The following is a 22,605-nucleotide window of genomic DNA, read 5'->3' as shown; positions in this document are numbered from 1 at the left end:
CCTTTTAGGTGGTCGACCCTTTGGTCGCTCAAAAAACGTCCATTAAGGTTGCTCCATTGTCTGGTTTCGTACGTGACATACATTTGATTGTCGCCTCCTTCATACACAAAGTGCTGGGCAATTTTAGATAGCTTATCTTTATCGTAAAGGTTTGGAGAAAAATATAACGCCACTAGCTATATGAATAGACACCACGGGAAAATTTTGGGTTTATACTGGTCAATATAGGTGATGTCCTGTTAAACTCTGTCAAAACTGGTTAATAAGGGGGACGATCGGTTGCTACCAGAAATCACTAAGCACTTTTCTGTAAATTTTGGTTGAATGCTTTAGTTAATACTGGTGAATCAACGTTGAAATAGGTTAAAGAGGTGAATTTGTGTAAAACATAGTAAACAAAGGTTGCAACCCAAATAACCAAATTTTTTTATTGTGAAAAATAGTGAACACCAGGGTGAAAATATGTGAAATCAGGTTTATTTTAGTAAAAATGGGTGGTTACTACTTGTAATGATGCTTTCAAATTTTTGATGTATCACCAAGCTTTGAGCTATATGACCGAATCCCTGGATACACGTAAAAGACGTTGTGCTGAGGCGATTTGATCGACTGTAAAGTTCCAGCTAGACAATCAATGTTATCGGCTTCGGCAACATAAAGTCTATTGTTACGTTCGTCATCTGGAGGGGGTCGATAAGGCATTCCATATTTGCTTTCCTTGATGCCTTTGAATAAACGTAGGAGCACTAATATCTTCTTTGTGCCTATCCGTTCAAACGATTAATAAATTGTAGTTAGAATTTTGTTGTACTGTATGTGTAATATCGACGCGAAGCAATTGCACTTACCAAAGTCATCATCCAACAACCAATCATTGATAAAGGTGACCACCTCCTGCTGCATTTCGCGCGAGACTCCTTTGCTATACAATAGGTTGTAAAGCTCCACACTTTTTTCCTGGATCTTGGTGAGCTTTTCTTGGGAGTAAATGGTATACTGAAGTGGCGTTCTATCATCGTCAATGCTTTGCTGTTGTTGTTGTTGTTGTTGTTGTTGTTGTTGTTGTTGTTCATCACTTTCTTCATTACTGCCATGCTGGCAAACGAGCTCTCATCGTCAAAGAGATCGTGATCCTCTTCCTCTGTGTCCTCTTCCTCAGAAGCTGCTTCCGTACCAGGCCTATCGCCATAGTCATGGTCATCAATAGAGACATTATCATCGCGAGCAGATTGTTCTTGTGAGTTGTGTTGGAGCGATCCCTCTCTCGGTGACGATGTTTGACTTGCCAAAGAAGTAGCAGGCATCGGTATACTGCATATTTTTACGAGTTTATGCATCGTTTAGTTTCAAACGACAAAAAAAAGGAAAAGGAAAACCAGTACTTTTGCTCGTTTACTATTTCTCGCGGTTGGGTTTGCTGCATGCGTGCTTGTTGTTATTGCCAGTTTTTCAGACACCATGCAACTTGAGCGTGGAATTTAGCTGCTCGGATGTCGTTGTCGCAATTCCCACAGTGTGTCAAACAGTTAAGAAAACGCGAAAATGTCAAACGCGAAAAAAAAATATGAACTACGTTTTATTCTTTTGCGAACTTCCACACTTAAACTTATCACTACTACACCTTTAATACATGCGGCTCTTCTTTTTCAAAGGCGTGTCATCTTCACTGCTCTCTTGTGAACATCGTAGAGGAATTTTTTTTCTGCTACTATGACGTTCTGACGTCGTTTTTACCTCCACGTCTACGTTCTACTCTTCGATTGCTTGGTGCTCGTAATCCTTCTGTTGCTCCTCCTTCTCGATGCTGTCCGTCTAGTACAGATCTATGATAAACAGTGTAAATGAAATGTACATACATTACTCTTCTTATGCCTTGAATATACATTCTATGAAAATGTAACTTACGTTGCTTGTCTTGTTTGACGGCATCGTTGGTTCGATCTAAGAGCATCACTGCATTATATGGAAGATCAATGAGAAACCCTGGTTAGGGGAGTTGTCTTGTTGTTGTTTTTTCCTAACCGAAATTATATACTTACTTGCAAACGGTTTTGTTTAAGGGAGCAACAGTTTCTTGCGCATCCGAGATACTATATAGTATAAATTATCGTTAAAACAAATTGCGCAAAACCGATATCTTCTATAGTAAACATACTCGCGAGCACTTTGAATTGTCTGAGCAGTGGTTTCTTGTAGAGAGGATGATCTAGATTGGGTTTGAGGTCGTGTGAGAACACATGTAGAGTGTCAAATTAAGCACCAAAAAAGGACATGACTTACGTGACAGGAACGGTGTGATATTGACCTCGTACCTGATGATCTATATACCACTCGCAGTGTTTAATGTGAGTATATATTATGATTTACAGTAAGACATGAAAAATTTAAGGAACAGAAGTAAAGACTATCTTACCATTTATCGTTGCTTAACTCAGGTTTAGGCGGTCTGAATCATCCATAAAATGTAGATATTGATCCAAGACGCAGCTACCTAGTAGTCTAAAATCTTTTGACTTCAAACATTTAAAAAGTATTATTTACCCTCTCGATGTAGCATGGTCGCCAGTTTCGATTGCAGTTGTGTATTCATTGGGGGACATGGGTGGTGTGGCTGTCGTTCTAGAATTTGACTATAATACTCGTCAGTGCAAATAAGATATAGAAAATGGTAAAAAAGGACAAGGCAGAAAAATATTATACTCGTTGTTGCTGCTACTACTTGCTGCTGTAATCACACGAAATAAAGACGCGTCCAACCATATCACTTGAGTAACTTAGGGGCTTTGCAGATACTCCACTTCCAAATAGGAAATTTGTTCGAATGGACTTCCTATGGAGCACGTAACAGAAGGTGTGTCCAGCGTTAATAACAGAAAGCCCATCATGCTGGTCATTATCTAGCTACAACTGGCATTGAACAATTTGATCTAAAGCCATAGGTAGATCATGTCTCGCCTATCTTTGAAATAAATGCATATGCCATTGCCCAAGACGTGTCGTTTCTTGGACTTGCGGTAGAGTGTAGCATCTTGCAAGCCAACGCAACTATAAAAAAGAGGGATACAACTTTTTATTTGTGATGATATGCCCTGCTAATAAAACAACTACTAGTGGCTAGATGGATACTATATAAAACATGGTGAGTATAAGAAACATGATGGAATTATGAGGGGGGACGTGTTTTAATCAGAATAATTATTTTTGAAAAGATGAGAATGGTGGGTATGAATCATGTTAATGAAAAGCAATCATCAGGTAGTATGGATTAATATACATGCAATCATTTTTGGATATTGACGGCCACCGCTTCATTAGCCTTGAAGATGTCCGATGACATTATCGTAGCCATGTTCTTCAGGATATGGTTGTTTAATTCCACGTTACCGATGATGGGTACTTCAGTGCGGTCGCCAAACAGGGGACCGGCCATGGTTATGATGATTTTAATGCAATCTAGTAACCCTAGATGACTTATTAGCTAAGATATGTCAGGATAGCCAAATTAATTTTTATTGAAATAATTCATGCACGAATGTCTTGGCATGCATACATTTAAATTTTTGAAAAAAATAAAAATTGAATTTTTTTTTAATATAAAAATAACACCACAGAATATAAAGCAAAATATATTTGTTATATTTTTTATTTTTATTACTTCAACAATCGACATGAACCAACTCAACCTTCTCGCATTCTTAGCCATTATGGCTGAGTTTGTTCCTATTTTAGGAGTTACATTGACGCTCTTAATTGAAAGAGCAAAACACCTTGCTGAAAACCATCAGCATATTGAGTATGAACCTCTTGTCACACAACTGAGGTCAGAACTCGAAAAAGACCTTACACAGGCTAAAGTAGATAAAAAAACTAAAGATAATGCACACAATAAAATAATTGGAAGAATTCGAGAATATGTGAGATTCCTCAAATCCTCAAATCCTCAATTTTCTGATGCAATGTTAGAGGGTAACACCTCTGGTGCAGATTCCTCGCAGGGCGGCAAAGAATTCCGATTCCAAAACACTAAAGGGCTGTTCATATACATTTGTAAGGACTTCCATTTAACAAAAGAGCAAATCATGGAATGGTTTATAAAACATGAATGTATTGGTTATCGAATTGAAAAGGCAATTGCATGTGATGAAATTGCACCAGAAACCAATGAGAAACATGTACACATATAGATACAATTGGATGAGCGGTTCGACACAAAAACAGCACGTAAACTCTTTACTATTGATGGTGTTACTCCAAATATTAAACCAGGTGGTAATCCACAAAAGTCTATTAGCTATTGTATGAAAGGAAAAGATTATATTTGTTATAATATAGATCCAAATTATGAAATTAAAACCAGAAAAATGCACCAACAGTTACTTAGATATCAATTAATTACTAAGCAGCTTAATATATGGAAGGCTACCGAAATATATCCAGAATTACTATGGAAATATGATACTGTAAAATCAAATTTAAATTCTTACTTTCATGATGCAGATATGGAAAATAACCTTGGAAATAAATTACATATGTGGTCTATGTTTGGTATTGAAACAATGTTTAGTGGCAAAAATAAGATACCACAATACTGGATTGTAGGTCCATCAAATGTAGGTAAGACATATAACATTGATGTATTAGAACAAGGTGGTCATCGAGCATATCTAATGAATAAAGAAAATGATTGGTCAGATTATAAGGATGATGATTATGATTTTATGTATAATGAAGAAACAGGTTCTGGTTTCAAATTAACATTTTTAAACCAAATGTTAGAAGGAACACGGTTAAAACTTAATAGCAAATTCACAAAGTCAATAACTAAAAAGAAAAATATGCCAATAATACTGAATAGTAACTATATGCTGCACATGTTATACAAAAACAAATCAGTATATGAGTTAGAGCCAACGCTCAATCGTTTATATATTATCTATGTTGATAAGAACCGTAAAGGTCATATAATATGGAATTCATACACAATGAAGGTGAAGGATTATGAAAATAAATTCATGTATTATGAAAACATGGATATGTATGAGGACTTATACAAAGGTGAATTCAAAAACGAATACCAAGATCAGCATACATTTATCTGTTATGCACATAATAGTGGTCAGGATGATATTAAAAAATATACACCGATGGATAAAACAGTAGAGGAACTACAAGAATTAGCTGATACAGAAGAATATATGAAGGAACAAGAAGAAAAACATAATAGTAATAATACACAGAACAATAAACAATATAAACCGCCTCAACAAAATAATAGAGGATGGTCAACTGTAAAGGTACCACCATCAGTAGATTGTAGGCATTGGGAAGATGTGTTTAATGATATAAAATGTGATGATGTTGTAAATGATACTACTGATTGGGAAAACCCACCAGAAGATATAGAGAAACATAAATACATAGATGTAAGTACATCTGAATCAGAGAAAAGCAGTGACTGCAACATACCAAATAATATACCAAAACGTAAAAAGGAAAAAAGACACATTAAAAATAAACGGAGAAACAAGCAAATAGTAGAAGAAATACAGCCAAAAGAATCTATTAAAAAGCATAAGGATATAAAACAGGCTATAATAGATGATATAGATATAACAAAAGAAACCGACGTCAAAAATAAATCAACAGATACTAATATAAGTACAAGTATAACTAATGAATGCATAAAACATAAATATAATTGGGCAAGTAAACGAAAGGTTGATGCGGTCAGTTTCAATATGAAATTTTTTAATAAGCAAATAAGTAAGAGATTAATTTAGAGCTAAATACCATGTGTGGCCATATATTCATGTAGCATTTCCCGGGAATTAAACTTATCAACTGTTAACCAACTATTATCTTTTACACTATATCCAACCCACTTAACCTCAAATATGTACTTATTATCAGTATACACATGTCCTACAATCTTCTCAATTTCATATGAATTACTATGTTCTATATTTCTCTGTTCTCTTTGATTTTTTCTCTTGCGTTTAGATGTATTATTTTCAGTTTCGTCCTCACTATCTATAGCCATATCTATCGATTGATTAATGTTAAGCTGTAGAAATTTCTGCTGCATGTCAACCATTTCATTATATTCAGTATTTACTTTTTGCTCATTTGAAAATACTAAGTCAAGTTTGTTTTTCTTACTTGGGAATTCAAAATCTTTTCCATACCATAATTTATGATGTAGTTGTACCTCTATATTATACTTATTTACAAATCGCCATATATTAGTAAGAATACAAGCAACACAAAACTAAATATTATAATATCTTATATCGGTTATTTGCAATGCTGCATGATTATTATTAAATCGTTCAAATTTAGAGCCTAACATAGAGAACTGTGCTTCTATTGCTGAACGAAATGATCCAAACTTGTTATTAAAGTATGTCTCATTGATTGTTAACTTTTGTCCTGGTTCTTTTCTTGTGGGATGTAAAAAATTACGATCATAAAAACTATATCCAGCATCTGTCGCATTATCTTTAAACTTTTGTATAAATAAGTTATATCCACCATCCATTCCTAAACAATCTGCCTCACTTATTTTTTTATATAGTTTCATATTAATAAACATAGTACCATCATTTCCGATAGCACATTTTTCAGATACTGAAACATGTGTAATTATTTCATTCATATCCTGTATAACTTGTGTACGTACAGCTGGCCCTTTTAATTTATATGAATATAACTGTGAATGTGACTCATTTGGTTTATAATACTTTATTTTACTATCATGTCCATCAATAAATAGTGTAACATTCTTAAAACCATCTGGATTGTTTATTATTGCTGATAGAATGCGAATACGTGGTGATGAGAACATACTATCTAGATCTTATTTTACCTTTTTATTCAATTCATTATAGTTAGTAATCCAGAACTGCTTATATAAATCATAAAATGTTGCATATAGCATAACAGTATGCATATCCTTTCCTGATACACCTGATACCATATGATATAATAATGTAAGTCCTTTTTCAATCTCGCAGTATGGCCCTAGATATTCAATATTTCCATATAAAACTGTAAGAAATAAAATACAGGTATAAATCCAAATCTATTAAGTAATACATCCTTTATATCATTTATTGTATTATTCTTCATATCTTTAATAGCTGTTCTATGATTAAATCTATGTTGCATTTCAGGCCAAGATTTATCAAGAAAAGTCCATTTATTATTAATTAAATTTTTAATTTCGATATCGAGTTGTTCAGTGTGTTGTGTTGTGTTCATTTTTATTTGTTGTTATGTACTTTAAACAATCGCTCTTTTTTTTCTCGTGGGAGGCTACCAATATAAATAAAAAAATTCAATTTTTATTATTTTTATTGTAAATCAATAATTAATTCGGCCACTGATGGTTATACCGATCATAGCAATTTGATTATCTATATTACAGCTAGTAGATTATAATTGGTTAGACAACTAATAGTAGGACGCCACAGGTTGATCAGGTCTGCGAAAAGAAGCTTGATTCTGGTATCATTGTTGCATTGACTATGCAAGGAAACGGCCAAATCCTTTTTGATACGTGCTTCGGAAGATGACTTGATTACGGTATATGCAATTCGCTGGAATAGTCTTGAAGCAATCGCTGACGAGTTTTCGTTGTCTATTGATTTATTCACACCTTCATGATTACAGTAGGTAAACACTGTATACAGTTGGCAGTAATGTGGCAAAGCGAGATGACTTGAAGCACGACAAAGGAAATAAGTGCTTGGATGGTGAAAATGTGATCAAAGCTGTCTTGCTTGGCCAACCAAATTGAAGGGCTCGATTGACTGTGTTGATTCATTTGACTCTATATCCTTGGCTTTTGTCCAGCTGTCTTGGTCGATAAATATCTTAGTATGTTTTGGTGATGCAGCAAAGTAAAAAGCCAAAGGTCCCACTTTGGGCTCTTCGTTCCGATCGAGGCGAACGATTAACATAATGAGACAATCGCATGATTGGGTGCCAATTACCAGCTTGGAGCCATCCCTTGTGCTTTGGATGCATGGCCAGAGGTTTGGGTACATTGGAGTGGTTGTGAGGATTGAGGAGGTAGCCAAAGTAGACAGTTCTCGGTGGATGTCAACTGATTTGGTTCGACCATAAACCTCTACCGTATTCACAAGATTGGCTTCACCATTGTTGACATTCATCAGGATTGAACCTGCCAAGCCTTGGGCACAGGCAAACTTGACATATAGCTCATGCGTCCAATCTTTGTTGAGTAAGAGTGCTGTCGTTTTGTCTAATTCGAAATATTGGTAGCCAGAAAGCATTCCTTTTAAGTATCATTATTTAATGAGAAACTAAATGTCTTTATTTTTAAAAATAGTGTTATTTAATTGATGCTATCTAATTTTATTAATTTATTAAAAAAAAATGTTTACAAAAATTCTTTTAAAATTTTAGCGATCGCCCTATTCCCCCTTCGTATCCTGTAATTAACTTTAAACTTAGTTTGGGTTATTTCTAGTTATTGGTTTAAAATACTTATTTATGGATGTAATAGATTATTACAAACTTATTATTCTTTATTACAGAATAATATTCTATCATTATTAAGTTTATTAAACATAAGTATTACTATTCTACAGATAAAAATCATTTTAGATTTGCATCTGTATTTTTAATTCCTAATATTCTAGTTGATTCTATTCATCTTTATTTTATAGAATTTATTCACTTCTTAAATGATAATCTCTCTAAATTTTTACAGGCTCTTTAGGTTTAGTATTACTAGGTTTATTAATTTATATAAGTTCTGCCCCAATTCATCTAATACAAATCCTTCATCAAAAAATACTTTTAATGTTAATTTTGGAGATGGAGGTGCAGGGTCAAATAATCATCCATCAAATAGTAATTCTAATAATGATAAACCAATTACTTCTCCTGGAGTTGCTGCGGGAATTCTTTCTGGAACAACAATAACTGCTGCAGTTAAAATTGCAAAAACAAATCCTAGAAATGGATTGTTTTTAGGTGTTGTTGGTACTATTGGTGGTTTTGCTACTTATGGATTAGGTGAAATGATGAATCATAACTATGAAGAAAGAAAAAAAATGAGAGAAATGTGTGAAAGAATGTATTATCACTCTATTGAAAGATCTGGTAGTCCTCCACCAGATGGAAACTTCAAAATTAATTCTCCAAATGAAAATAGTAATAATTTTGTAGAATTCATTTCAAAATTAATTGAAAATCCACAAGATGTATTTAATTTATTAAATGAATATTTTAGAGGTAGTGATGGAAATCCTACTCCTATTTTAATTTTATGTGTTTGTCTATTTACATTTATTGGAATTCTTGGTTGTTTCTTTTAATTATAGGTATGTTAAGTAAACTAATTAAAATTGAAGAATGAGAATTTATTAAGAATAGACCTTTATTACATAAATTAGTTTGCCTTGTTATTTCATTAAGAGATTGGAATAATTTTGTATTATTAATAATTATGTTATTATGTCATATTGGAATTTTAGTTATTTGCTATTATTTAAACGAATCATTCTGGGTTGATGATTCATATAAAAGATTATTATTATTATTTTATAATAATAATAAATAATCTCCCATGATATCAATATTTATTATCATTATTTTATAGAATTCTCCCCCGGTACCTTGATTTATGCCTTCTCGTGGCGGTACTGTAAGTAGAGATAATTAATCTGAAACTAAATAAATCATTACTAAAAATTAGATGCTATCTAATTACTTACTTACTTTAAAAATATGATGTTTACAAACTTATTCTATATTTTTAGTGATTGCCCTATTTTCCCTTCGAATACCTGCGATTTAAACTCTTTTACAGAGCTTATTTCAAGTTACATCAGGATTAAAACACCTGATGGTTTAATTACTAGTAATATCTGGATTAATACTCCGGATAATTTACTTTCAGCTTTATTACCTTCAGTGGTATGTATAAATAAAAACCCTTCAAAAAATAATATTTTAAATTCAACTTTTAATGGTATAAAAGATTTTTCTCTTACAAATGAAAATTCTAGTGGTTATATTACTATTAAAGAAATTTTATCAAACGATACTTTATCTCTTAAAGAAAAACAATTAAATTTAGAAGAAAAATTACATTCTTTATGGTTGAAAAAACTAGAAAAAATGAGTAAGTCTAAGGATTTCTGAAATATAAATCCTAGGTTTAGAAAATTTTTAAATAACTATAAGTTATTAGAAGATGACTTAAAAATGTATTTTGAAAATGAAAAATATATTAGAAACAAAAAATATCTTTTTATGTTTAAAGAAATAGATAAATCCTTGATGCTGTTCTTGATTTTAAGTTTGTTAATCCCCTTTATTATGAAATATGAAGATTATAAAGAACAATTAGTTATAACTTTATTTCATATATAGATTAGGAAAAACTTTATATAAAGAATATTTATATCAAAAATATATTAAAGAAGTTGATGATAAATCTCAGGATATTATAACTTTTAATTTATATTTGAAGAATTTTACAATGAATGAAGAGAATTTTATTAATATTAGTGGTACTGTTAATAGTTATTTGGATATGAAAAGTGATCTTTTTAATATCCTAGAATGATATGATGTTAAAAGTAAAAAAACTCATAGAGAAATTATTCCTAGTTACCAATAAAAACTATATTAAATATTTAGGTATGATTAATGGTCATGAATTACCTATAGTATATCCACCTATTTATTGGGAATGAAATGATAACAAAGAATTTAAGACATATGGTGGATATATTACTAATAATATTAAGAATTTTAATCCTTTAATTAGAAGTAAAAGATTTACTGAATCAAATATTAAATTTATAAATAAAATGACAATTAAAATGGTTAATTATATGTCATCTATTGGTTTCAATATTAATCTTAAAGTATTAGATTTTCTAATGAATCTGCTACTTAATGATGATTTAATTATTAGAACATTACATTAGGAGACAGATGAAATGAGTGAGATTATTAAAAAGAATAATAAAGAAAAAGAATTTGAAATTACATCTCATAATAGTAAATTCTTATATAATAATTCAATTTTAACTATTGCTAAACTTTATAGAGATGTTGAATAATTTTATTTTACTTTCTTTTTAGACTAGAGAGGAAGAGTTTATTGCCAAGGGGGTGAATTAAATTTCCAAGGTAGTAAATTAGCAAGATCATTATTGTTATTCAAAAAAGGTAATGTATTATCTGAAAATGGATTAAATTCTTTAAAGGTTTATGGAGCAAATGCCTTTGGATTAAATAAATTATCTATTACCAAAAGATTAGAATGGGTTGATCAACATTTTTCAGAAATCTTAGATTTAAATTCAGGATTATGGAGAAAAGCTGATGAACCTACAGGATTTTTCACCTCCTAGTAGACATTTGAACTTTTATTTAGGCAGAAGGGATTTAATTTTAGGCAGAGTGGACATGAATGTTAATCTGAGTGGACAGGAATAAAAGTTAATCTAGACATGAATAATAATTGATCTGGACATGAATGAAAATCAAGCTGGACATGAATGAAAATCAAGCTAGACATGAATGAAAATCGATCTAGCCATGAATGAAAATCGAGCTGGACATGAATATAAATTGACCTGGACATGAATAAAGATCGATCTGGACATGAATATAAAACGATCTAGACATGAATATTACTTGACCTGGACATGAATATAAATCGATCTGGACATGAGTAAAATCAATGTGGACAAAATAAAAATCAATCTGTACATGAATGAAAATCGTTCTGGACAAGAATAATAATCAATCTAAACATGAATAATAGACAACCTGAACATAATAACAGTCAACCTGGACATTGTTTTAGTCAACTAAGACATAATAAAAGTTGAAGTAGATAATATATTAAGTGTAGCAGAGCAGAATATTTGAGTACTTAAGATTTTCAATTCAAGTCAAGACATAATAGAAGTTAAGCAGTGCAAAGCCAATGTCACAATATAGTAGTATGGCTGTTTCACTCGTGACAAGAAGCTTGTAGGCTAATGTACAGGAAATGGCAAGGGTGCATCAGAGACTCACTACTGTATGCATAAGCCTATTTTGCTGCTGTGGGAACAGGGCCTGAGCGTTTCCCCTCCATTCATTTTACCCGGATTGAGTTTGAAACAAACTGGAGGCTGGTGGCTGAGGTAGGTGGAAAGTGTGGGGTTTGTTAGCAGCAGTATAGAGGAAAAAAACAACAACTAAAGATCCTTTTTTTTTCTCATTACCATTTGCCACGGCAAATCAACAGCTTCGACGCACACTTGTAAATGGCTCCTACTCTCTTCACGATGAATAAAAACAAAGAAAACAAAACGGCACAATCCACGGATTTATTGAAAAACGAAATGAAGGTAACTGTTTTCTTGAAAAAAGCATGTGCTCAAGATTGATAAGGAGTAGACCGCCGTTACTGCTTAAAAAACGCTGGGTAAGTGAACGAGGGAAGGAAAAGGTTACTGGTTGTGCTTGAGGTATAGCTTTAGTGGAGATATTATCATCCAGAATTACTGCTTCTTTCTCATTTTCTCTGTATATACTTGATGCACCATCTTGCACCATTTTAACGTCAGACTTGCGTGCGTAATACAACATCGTCCTCTACCTGCACAAACGATTCGTACTCACAACAAGAACGACGCAACAATCTTCTTCTCCATTACTCATACACAATCATATACAACATGGCGCTGATCCGCCATTGACTTGCAAAACATACAGCCTGACGCGATTACTTTGCATATAACAATGTTAACATCGCCGGTCTTTATGGATGAATGAGCTGTAGATAGCAAGAAGGATAACTGACGGGTTTCTTTCCGTTTGTGTTGATGTGGATTGGATGAAAATAAAGTATGATGGCCGATATATAAGAAAGACAAAAAAGAAGGTTCTATAAGAGTTATACAAGTGCGAAGGATGTTGTTTCGTGGTGAAGGATGGTTATTGTAATTATTGATATTGCGTGGCAGAGCGTCTGGTGCCATGCACAGTCTCGCGTTTGTGAACCTATTTGTAGCCACACAATTCCGAGATGCGATCCTTGAAGAACTGCCATCGAGCAGTAGGAACGCACACGATTTCATTCAGAATGAGTGCAAGAACTCCACGTACAGTCGAGTGAGAGAGAGCGTAGCGAATGACGTCAACGGTACTAACTTGTCGGTTGTTCATAGTTGTTGTTATTAACAATAAATAAAGTTGCTGTTGTAATAGCAAAAAACTTCCTCCTTCATAACAACAAACGCGTTTTCTTCTTTGTCCCTGCCATATTATCATCACCGCTCAGAGCTATATTTATAGTTTTTACAGAAGCACTTGTAATAACATGCAATACCATCTCACACCCGTTTATGCAGACAACTGAAACATAATGACTACATAATGTATGATCTTTTGCTTTTATTTTTTTATCCCAGCTGTAACATCTACAGTAACATTAATAAAACCCTACATTCCACCCGTCAGCATATCTAACTACCTTATCCATCAAGACCGGCAATGTTGTGTTGGCATATGCAAAAAGAAAAGGTAATCGTCGTTGCCATCGTGTGTGTGCGAGTATAGCAATTTGCAGAGGAGGATTATAGTTGTGGTGGTGTGTATGCATCATAAGAATATAATTATCATTGCGTTGATGTGTATACAAACAGCAAAGAAAGAGATGACCGTCATTACGATGATGATGTGCTTGAGCGTACAAGTATTAAAACAAAAGACCGGCGTTATAGTCGTCATCATGTAATATGGGCGTATATGGTAGTGAGAAGTAAATGCGCCAGGCTGTATATTTTGCAAGTCAATGGCGGATCAGCGCCATGTTGTATATGATTGTGTATGAGTAATGGAGAAGAAGATTGTTGCGTCGTTCTTGTTGTGAGTACGAATCGTTTGTGCAGGTAGAGGACGATGTTGTATTACGCACGCAAGTCTGACGTTAAAATGGTGCAAGATGGTGCATCAAGTATATACAGAGAAAATGAGAAAGAAGCAGTAATTCTGGATGATAATATCTCCACTAAAGCTATACCTCAAGCACAACCAGTAACCTTTTCCTTCCCTCGTTCACTTACCCAGCGTTTTTTAAGCAGTAACGGCGGTCTACTCCTTATCAATCTTGAGCACATGCTTTTTTCAAGAAAACAGTTACCTTCATTTCGTTTTTCAATAAATCCGTGGATTGTGCCGTTTTGTTTTCTTTGTTTTTATTCATCGTGAAGAGAGTAGGAGCCATTTACAAGTGTGCGTCGAAGCTGTTGATTTGCCGTGGCAAATGGTAATGAGAAAAAAAAAGGATCTTTAGTTGTTGTTTTTTTCCTCTATACTGCTGCTAACAAACCCCACACTTTCCACCTACCTCAGCCACCAGCCTCCAGTTTGTTTCAAACTCAATCCGGGTAAAATGAATGGAGGGGAAACGCTCAGGCCCTGTTCCCACAGCAGCAAAATAGGCTTATGCATACAGTAGTGATCTCTGATGCACCCTTGCCATTTCCTGTACATTAGCCTACAAGCTTCTTGTCACGAGTGAAACAGCCATACTACTATATTGTGACATTGGCTTTGCACTGCTTAACTTCTATTATGTCTTGACTTGAATTGAAAATCTTAAGTACTCAAATATTCTGCTCTGCTACACTTAATATATTATCTACTTCAACTTTTATTATGTCTTAGTTGACTAAAACAATGTCCAGGTTGACTGTTATTATGTTCAGGTTGTCTATTATTCATGTTTAGATTGATTATTATTCTTGTCCAGAACGATTTTCATTCATGTACAGATTGATTTTTATTTTGTCCACATTGATTTTACTCATGTCCAGATCGATTTATATTCATGTCCAGGTCAAGTAATATTCATGTCTAGATCGTTTTATATTCATGTCCAGATCGATCTTTATTCATGTCCAGGTCAATTTATATTCATGTCCAGCTCGATTTTCATTCATGGCTAGATCGATTTTCATTCATGTCTAGCTTGATTTTCATTCATGTCCAGCTTGATTTTCATTCATGTCCAGATCAATTATTATTCATGTCTAGATTAACTTTTATTCCTGTCCACTCAGATTAACATTCATGTCCACTCTGCCTAAAATTAAATCCCTTCTGCCTAAATAAAAGTTCAAATGTCTGCTAGGAGGTGAAAAATCCTGTAGGTTCATCAGCTTTTCTCCATAATCCTGAATTTAAATCTAAGATTTCTGAAAAATGTTGATCAACCCATTCTAATCTTTTGGTAATAGATAATTTATTTAATCCAAAGGCATTTGCTCCATAAACCTTTAAAGAATTTAATCCATTTTCAGATAATACATTACCTTTTTTGAATAACAATAATGATCTTGCTAATTTACCACCTTGGAAATTTAATTCACCCCCTTGGCAATAAACTCTTCCTCTCTAGTCTAAAAAGAAAGTAAAATAAAATTATTCAACATCTCTATAAAGTTTAGCAATAGTTAAAATTGAATTATTATATAAGAATTTACTATTATGAGATGTAATTTCAAATTCTTTTTCTTTATTATTCTTTTTAATAATCTCACTCATTTCATCTGTCTCCTAATGTAATGTTCTAATAATTAAATCATCATTAAGTAGCAGATTCATTAGAAAATCTAATACTTTAAGATTAATATTGAAACCAATAGATGACATATAATTAACCATTTTAATTGTCATTTTATTTATAAATTTAATATTTGATTCAGTAAATCTTTTACTTCTAATTAAAGGATTAAAATTCTTAATATTATTAGTAATATATCCACCATATGTCTTAAATTCTTTGTTATCATTTCATTCCCAATAAATAGGTGGATATACTATAGGTAATTCATGACCATTAATCATACCTAAATATTTAATATAGTTTTTTATTGGTAACTAGGAATAATTTCTCTATGAGTTTTTTTACTTTTAACATCATATCATTCTAGGATATTAAAAAGATCACTTTTCATATCCAAATAACTATTAACAGTACCACCAATATTAATAAAATTCTCTTCATTCATTGTAAAATTCTTCAAATATAAATTAAAAGTTATAATATCCTGAGATTTATCATCAACTTCTTTAATATATTTTTGATATAAATATTCTTTATATAAAGTTTTTCCTAATCTATATATGAAATAAAGTTATAACTAATTGTTCTTTATAATCTTCATATTTCATAATAAAGGGGATTAACAAACTTAAAATCAAGAACAGCATCAAGGATTTATCTATTTCTTTAAACATAAAAAGATATTTTTTGTTTCTAATATATTTTTCATTTTCAAAATACATTTTTAAGTCATCTTCTAATAACTTATAGTTATTTAAAAATTTTCTAAACCTAGGATTTATATTTCAGAAATCCTTAGACTTACTCATTTTTTCTAGTTTTTTCAACCATAAAGAATGTAATTTTTCTTCTAAATTTAATTGTTTTTCTTTAAGAGATAAAGTATCGTTTGATAAAATTTCTTTAATAGTAATATAACCACTAGAATTTTCATTTGTAAGAGAAAAATCTTTTATACCATTAAAAGTTGAATTTAAAATATTATTTTTTGAAGGGTTTTTATTTATACATACCACTGAAGGTAATAAAGCTGAAAGTAAATTATCCGGAGTATTAATCTAGATATTACTAGTAATTAAACCATCAGGTGTTTTAATCCTGATGTAACTTGAAATAAGCTCTGTAAAAGAGTTTAAATTGCAGGTATTCGAAGGGAAAATAGGGCAATCACTAAAAATATAGAATAAGTTTGTAAACATCATATTTTTAAAGTAAGTAAGTAATTAGATAGCATCTAATTTTTAGTAATGATTTATTTAGTTTTGAGATTAATTATCTATACTTACAGTACCGCCACGAGAAGGCATAAATCAAGGTACCAGGGGAGAATTCTATAAAATAATGATAATAAATATTGATATCATGGGAGATTATTTATTATTATTATAAAATAATAATAATAATCTTTTATATGAATCATCAACCCAGAATGATTCGTTTAAATAATAGCAAATAGCTAAAATTCCAATATGACATAATAACATAATTATTAATAATACAAAATTATTCCAATCTCTTAATGAAATAATAAGGCAAACTAATTTATGTAATAAAGGTCTATTCTTAATAAATTCTCATTCTTCAATTTTAATTAGTTTACTTAACATACCTATAATTAAAAAGAAACAACCAAGAATTCTATTAAATATAAATAGACAAACACATAAAATTAAAATAGGAGTAGGATTTCTATCACTACCTCTAAAATATTCATTTGATAAATTAAATATATCTTGTCGATTTTCAATGAATTTTGAAATTAATTCTATAAAATTATTACTATTTTCATTTGGAGAATTAATTTTGAAGTTTCCATCTAGTAGAGGACTACCAGATCTTTCAATAGAGTGATAATACATTCTTTCACACATTTCTCTCATTTTGTTTGTTTCTTCATAGTTATGATTCATCATTTCACCTAATCCATAAGTAGCAAAACCACCAATAGTACCAACAACACCTTAAAACAATCCATTTCTAGGATTTGTTTTTGCAATTTTAACTGCAGCAGTTATTGTTATTCTAGAAATAACTCCCGCAGCAACTCCAGGAGAAGTATTTAGTTTATCATTATTAGAATTACTATTTGATGGATGATTATTTGACCCTGCACCTCCATCTCCAAAATTAACATTAAAAGTATTTTTTGATGAAGGATTTGTATTAGATGAATTGGGGGCAGAACTTATATAAATTAATAAACCTAGTAATACTAAACCTAAAGAGCCTGTAAAAATATTAGAGAGATTATCATTTAAGAAGTGAATAAATTCTATAAAATAAAGATGAATAGAATCAACTAGAATATTAGGAATTAAAAATACAGATACAAATCTAAAATGATTTTTATCTGTAGAATAGTAATACTTGTGTTTAATAAACTTAATAATAGATATAATATTATTCTGTAATAAAGAATAATAAGTTTATAATAATCTATTACATCCATAAATAAGTATTTTAAACCAATAACTAGAAATAACCCAAACTAAGTTTAAAGTTAATTACAGGATACGAAGGGGGAATAGGGCGATCGCTAAAATTTTAAAAGAAATTTTTGTAAACATTTTTTTTAATAAATTAATAAAATTAGATAGCATCAATTAAATAACACTATTTTTAAAAAATAAAGACATTTAGTTTCTCATTAAATAATGATACTTAAAAGGAATGCTTTCTGGCTACCAATATTTCGAATTAGACAAAACGACAGCACTCTTACTCAACAAAGATTGGACGCATGAGCTATATGTCAAGTTTGCCTGTGCCCAAGGCTTGGCAGGTTCAATCCTGATGAATGTCAACAATGGTGAAGCCAATCTTGTGAATACGGTAGAGGTTTATGGTCGAACCAAATCAGTTGACATCCACCGAGAACTGTCTACTTTGGCTACCTCCTCAATCCTCACAACCACTCCAATGTACCCAAACCTCTGGCCATGCATCCAAAGCACAAGGGATGGCTCCAAGCTGGTAATTGGCACCCAATCATGCGATTGTCTCATTATGTTAATCGTTCGCCTCGATCGGAACGAAGAGCCCAAAGTGGGACCTTTGGCTTTTTACTTTGCTGCATCACCAAAACATACTAAGATATTTATCGACCAAGACAGCTGGACAAAAGCCAAGGATATAGAGTCAAATGAATCAACACAGTCAATCGAGCCCTTCAATTTGGTTGGCCAAGCAAGACAGCTTTGATCACATTTTCACCATCCAAGCACTTATTTCCTTTGTCGTGCTTCAAGTCATCTCGCTTTGCCACATTACTGCCAACTGTATACAGTGTTTACCTACTGTAATCATGAAGGTGTGAATAAATCAATAGACAACGAAAACTCGTCAGCGATTGCTTCAAGACTATTCCAGCGAATTGCATATACCGTAATCAAGTCATCTTCCGAAGCACGTATCAAAAAGGATTTGGCCGTTTCCTTGCATAGTCAATGCAACAATGATACCAGAATCAAGCTTCTTTTCGCAGACCTGATCAACCTGTGGCGTCCTACTATTAGTTGTCTAACCAATTATAATCTACTAGCTGTAATATAGATAATCAAATTGCTATGATCGGTATAACCATCAGTGGCCGAATTAATTATTGATTTACAATAAAAATAATAAAAATTGAATTTTTTTATTTATATTGGTAGCCTCCCACGAGAAAAAAAAGAGCGATTGTTTAAAGTACATAACAACAAATAAAAATGAACACAACACAACACACTGAACAACTCGATATCGAAATTAAAAATTTAATTAATAATAAATGGACTTTTCTTGATAAATCTTGGCCTGAAATGCAACATAGATTTAATCATAGAACAGCTATTAAAGATATGAAGAATAATACAATAAATGATATAAAGGATGTATTACTTAATAGATTTGGATTTATACCTGTATTTTATTTCTTACAGTTTTATATGGAAATATTGAATATCCAGGGCCATACTGCGAGATTGAAAAAGGACTTACATTATTATATCATATGGTATCAGGTGTATCAGGAAAGGATATGCATACTGTTATGCTATATGCAACATTTTATGATTTATATAAGCAGTTCTGGATTACTAACTATAATGAATTGAATAAAAAGGTAAAACAAGATCTAGATAGTATGTTCTCATCACCACGTATTCGCATTCTATCAGCAATAATAAACAATCCAGATGGTTTTAAGAATGTTACACTATTTATTGATGGACATGATAGTAAAATAAAGTATTATAAACCAAATGAGTCACATTCATAGTTATATTCATATAAATTAAAAGGGCCAGCTGTACGTACACAAGTTATACAGGATATGAATGAAATAATTACACATGTTTCAGTATCTGAAAAATGTGCTATCGGAAATGATGGTACTATGTTTATTAATATGAAACTATATAAAAAAATAAGTGAGGCAGATTGTTTAGGAATGGATGGTGGATATAACTTATTTATACAAAAGTTTAAAGATAATGCGACAGATGCTGGATATAGTTTTTATGATCGTAATTTTTTACATCCCACAAGAAAAGAACCAGGACAAAAGTTAATAATCAATGAGACATACTTTAATAACAAGTTTGGATCATTTCGTTCAGCAATAGAAGCACAGTTCTCTATGATAGGCTCTAAATTTGAACGATTTAATAATAATCATGCAGCATTGCAAATAACCGATATAAGATATTATAATATTTAGTTTTGTGTTGCTTGTATTCTTACTAATATATGGCGATTTGTAAATAAGTATAATATAGAGGTACAACTACATCATAAATTATGGTATGGAAAAGATTTTGAATTCCCAAGTAAGAAAAACAAACTTGACTTAGTATTTTCAAATGAGCAAAAAGTAAATACTGAATATAATGAAATGGTTGACATGCAGCAGAAATTTCTACAGCTTAACATTAATCAATCGATAGATATGGCTATAGATAGTGAGGACGAAACTGAAAATAATACATCTAAACGCAAGAGAAAAAATCAAAGAGAACAGAGAAATATAGAACATAGTAATTCATATGAAATTGAGAAGATTGTAGGACATGTGTATACTGATAATAAGTACATATTTGAGGTTAAGTGGGTTGGATATAGTGTAAAAGATAATAGTTGGTTAACAGTTGATAAGTTTAATTCCCGGGAAATGCTACATGAATATATGGCCACACATGGTATTTAGCTCTAAATTAATCTCTTACTTATTTGCTTATTAAAAAATTTCATATTGAAACTGACCGCATCAACCTTTCGTTTACTTGCCCAATTATATTTATGTTTTATGCATTCATTAGTTATACTTGTACTTATATTAGTATCTGTTGATTTATTTTTGACGTCGGTTTCTTTTGTTATATCTATATCATCTATTATAGCCTGTTTTATATCCTTATGCTTTTTAATAGATTCTTTTGGCTGTATTTCTTCTACTATTTGCTTGTTTCTCCGTTTATTTTTAATGTGTCTTTTTTCCTTTTTACGTTTTGGTATATTATTTGGTATGTTGCAGTCACTGCTTTTCTCTGATTCAGATGTACTTACATCTATGTATTTATGTTTCTCTATATCTTCTGGTGGGTTTTCCTAATCAGTAGTATCATTTACAACATCATCACATTTTATATCATTAAACACATCTTCCCAATGCCTACAATCTACTGATGGTGGTACCTTTACAGTTGACCATCCTCTATTATTTTGTTGAGGCGGTTTATATTGTTTATTGTTCTGTGTATTATTACTATTATGTTTTTCTTCTTGTTCCTTCATATATTCTTCTGTATCAGCTAATTCTTGTAGTTCCTCTACTGTTTTATCCATCGGTGTATATTTTTTAATATCATCCTGACCACTATTATGTGCATAACAGATAAATGTATGCTGATCTTGGTATTCGTTTTTGAATTCACCTTTGTATAAGTCCTCATACATATCCATGTTTTCATAATACATGAATTTATTTTCATAATCCTTCACCTTCATTGTGTATGAATTCCATATTATATGACCTTTACGGTTCTTATCAACATAGATAATATATAAACGATTGAGCGTTGGCTCTAACTCATATACTGATTTGTTTTTGTATAACATGTGCAGCATATAGTTACTATTCAGTATTATTGGCATATTTTTCTTTTTAGTTATTGACTTTGTGAATTTGCTATTAAGTTTTAACCGTGTTCCTTCTAACATTTGGTTTAAAAATGTTAATTTGAAACCAGAACCTGTTTCTTCATTATACATAAAATCATAATCATCATCCTTATAATCTGACCAATCATTTTCTTTATTCATTAGATATGCTCGATGACCACCTTGTTCTAATACATCAATGTTATATGTCTTACCTACATTTGATGGACCTACAATCCAGTATTGTGGTATCTTATTTTTGCCACTAAACATTGTTTCAATACCAAACATAGACCACATATGTAATTTATTTCCAAGGTTATTTTCCATATCTGCATCATGAAAGTAAGAATTTAAATTTGATTTTACAGTATCATATTTCTATAGTAATTCTGGATATATTTCGGTAGCCTTCCATATATTAAGCTGCTTAGTAATTAATTGATATCTAAGTAACTGTTGGTGCATTTTTCTGGTTTTAATTTCATAATTTGGATCTATATTATAACAAATATAATCTTTTCCTTTCATACAATAGCTAATAGACTTTTGTGGATTACCACCTGGTTTAATATTTGGAGTAACACCATCAATAGTAAAGAGTTTACGTGCTGTTTTTGTGTCGAACCGCTCATCCAATTGTATCTATATGTGTACATGTTTCTCATTGGTTTCTGGTGCAATTTCATCACATGCAATTGCCTTTTCAATTCGATAACCAATACATTCATGTTTTATAAACCATTCCATGATTTGCTCTTTTGTTAAATGGAAGTCCTTACAAATGTATATGAACAGCCCTTTAGTGTTTTGGAATCGGAATTCTTTGCCGCCCTGCGAGGAATCTGCACCAG

At 31.6% G+C, this 22,605-nt stretch overlaps 3 protein-coding genes across 3 annotated transcripts; 1 reads left to right on the top strand and 2 right to left on the bottom strand.

Moving 5' to 3' along the window:
• Window positions 1-519: 519 nt before the first annotated feature.
• On the bottom strand, window positions 520-3,430 carry BDB00DRAFT_869885 (uncharacterized protein; the record flags this gene model as incomplete). Its single annotated transcript, XM_053126648.1, has 9 exons — window positions 520-764; window positions 849-917; window positions 998-1,234; window positions 1,735-1,823; window positions 1,906-1,953; window positions 2,040-2,090; window positions 2,156-2,206; window positions 2,281-2,320; window positions 3,385-3,430. 9 exons carry the CDS (start codon window positions 3,428-3,430, stop codon window positions 520-522), a joined length of 876 nt encoding a protein of 291 aa, XP_052982237.1.
• Window positions 3,431-7,766: 4,336 nt separating this feature from the next.
• On the bottom strand, window positions 7,767-8,297 carry BDB00DRAFT_869884 (uncharacterized protein; the record flags this gene model as incomplete). Its single annotated transcript, XM_053126647.1, has 1 exon — window positions 7,767-8,297. One exon carries the CDS (start codon window positions 8,295-8,297, stop codon window positions 7,767-7,769), a length of 531 nt encoding a protein of 176 aa, XP_052982236.1.
• A 9,986-nt stretch (window positions 8,298-18,283) lies between these two features.
• BDB00DRAFT_759413 (uncharacterized protein) lies at window positions 18,284-18,814 on the top strand (the record flags this gene model as incomplete). Its single annotated transcript, XM_053119119.1, has 1 exon — window positions 18,284-18,814. The coding sequence occupies one exon, from the start codon at window positions 18,284-18,286 to the stop codon at window positions 18,812-18,814; it is 531 nt and encodes a 176-aa protein (XP_052982235.1).
• Window positions 18,815-22,605: the final 3,791 nt, after the last annotated feature.

The sequence above is a fragment of the Zychaea mexicana genome (genome assembly GCF_025766255.1).
Source record: "Zychaea mexicana strain RSA 1403 chromosome Unknown BDB00scaffold_17, whole genome shotgun sequence".
Taxonomy (NCBI): Eukaryota; Fungi; Mucoromycota; class Mucoromycetes; order Mucorales; family Lichtheimiaceae; genus Zychaea; species Zychaea mexicana.
Note: the sequence above shows the minus strand (reverse complement) of the source record. Positions and strands in the feature narration are given on the sequence as shown.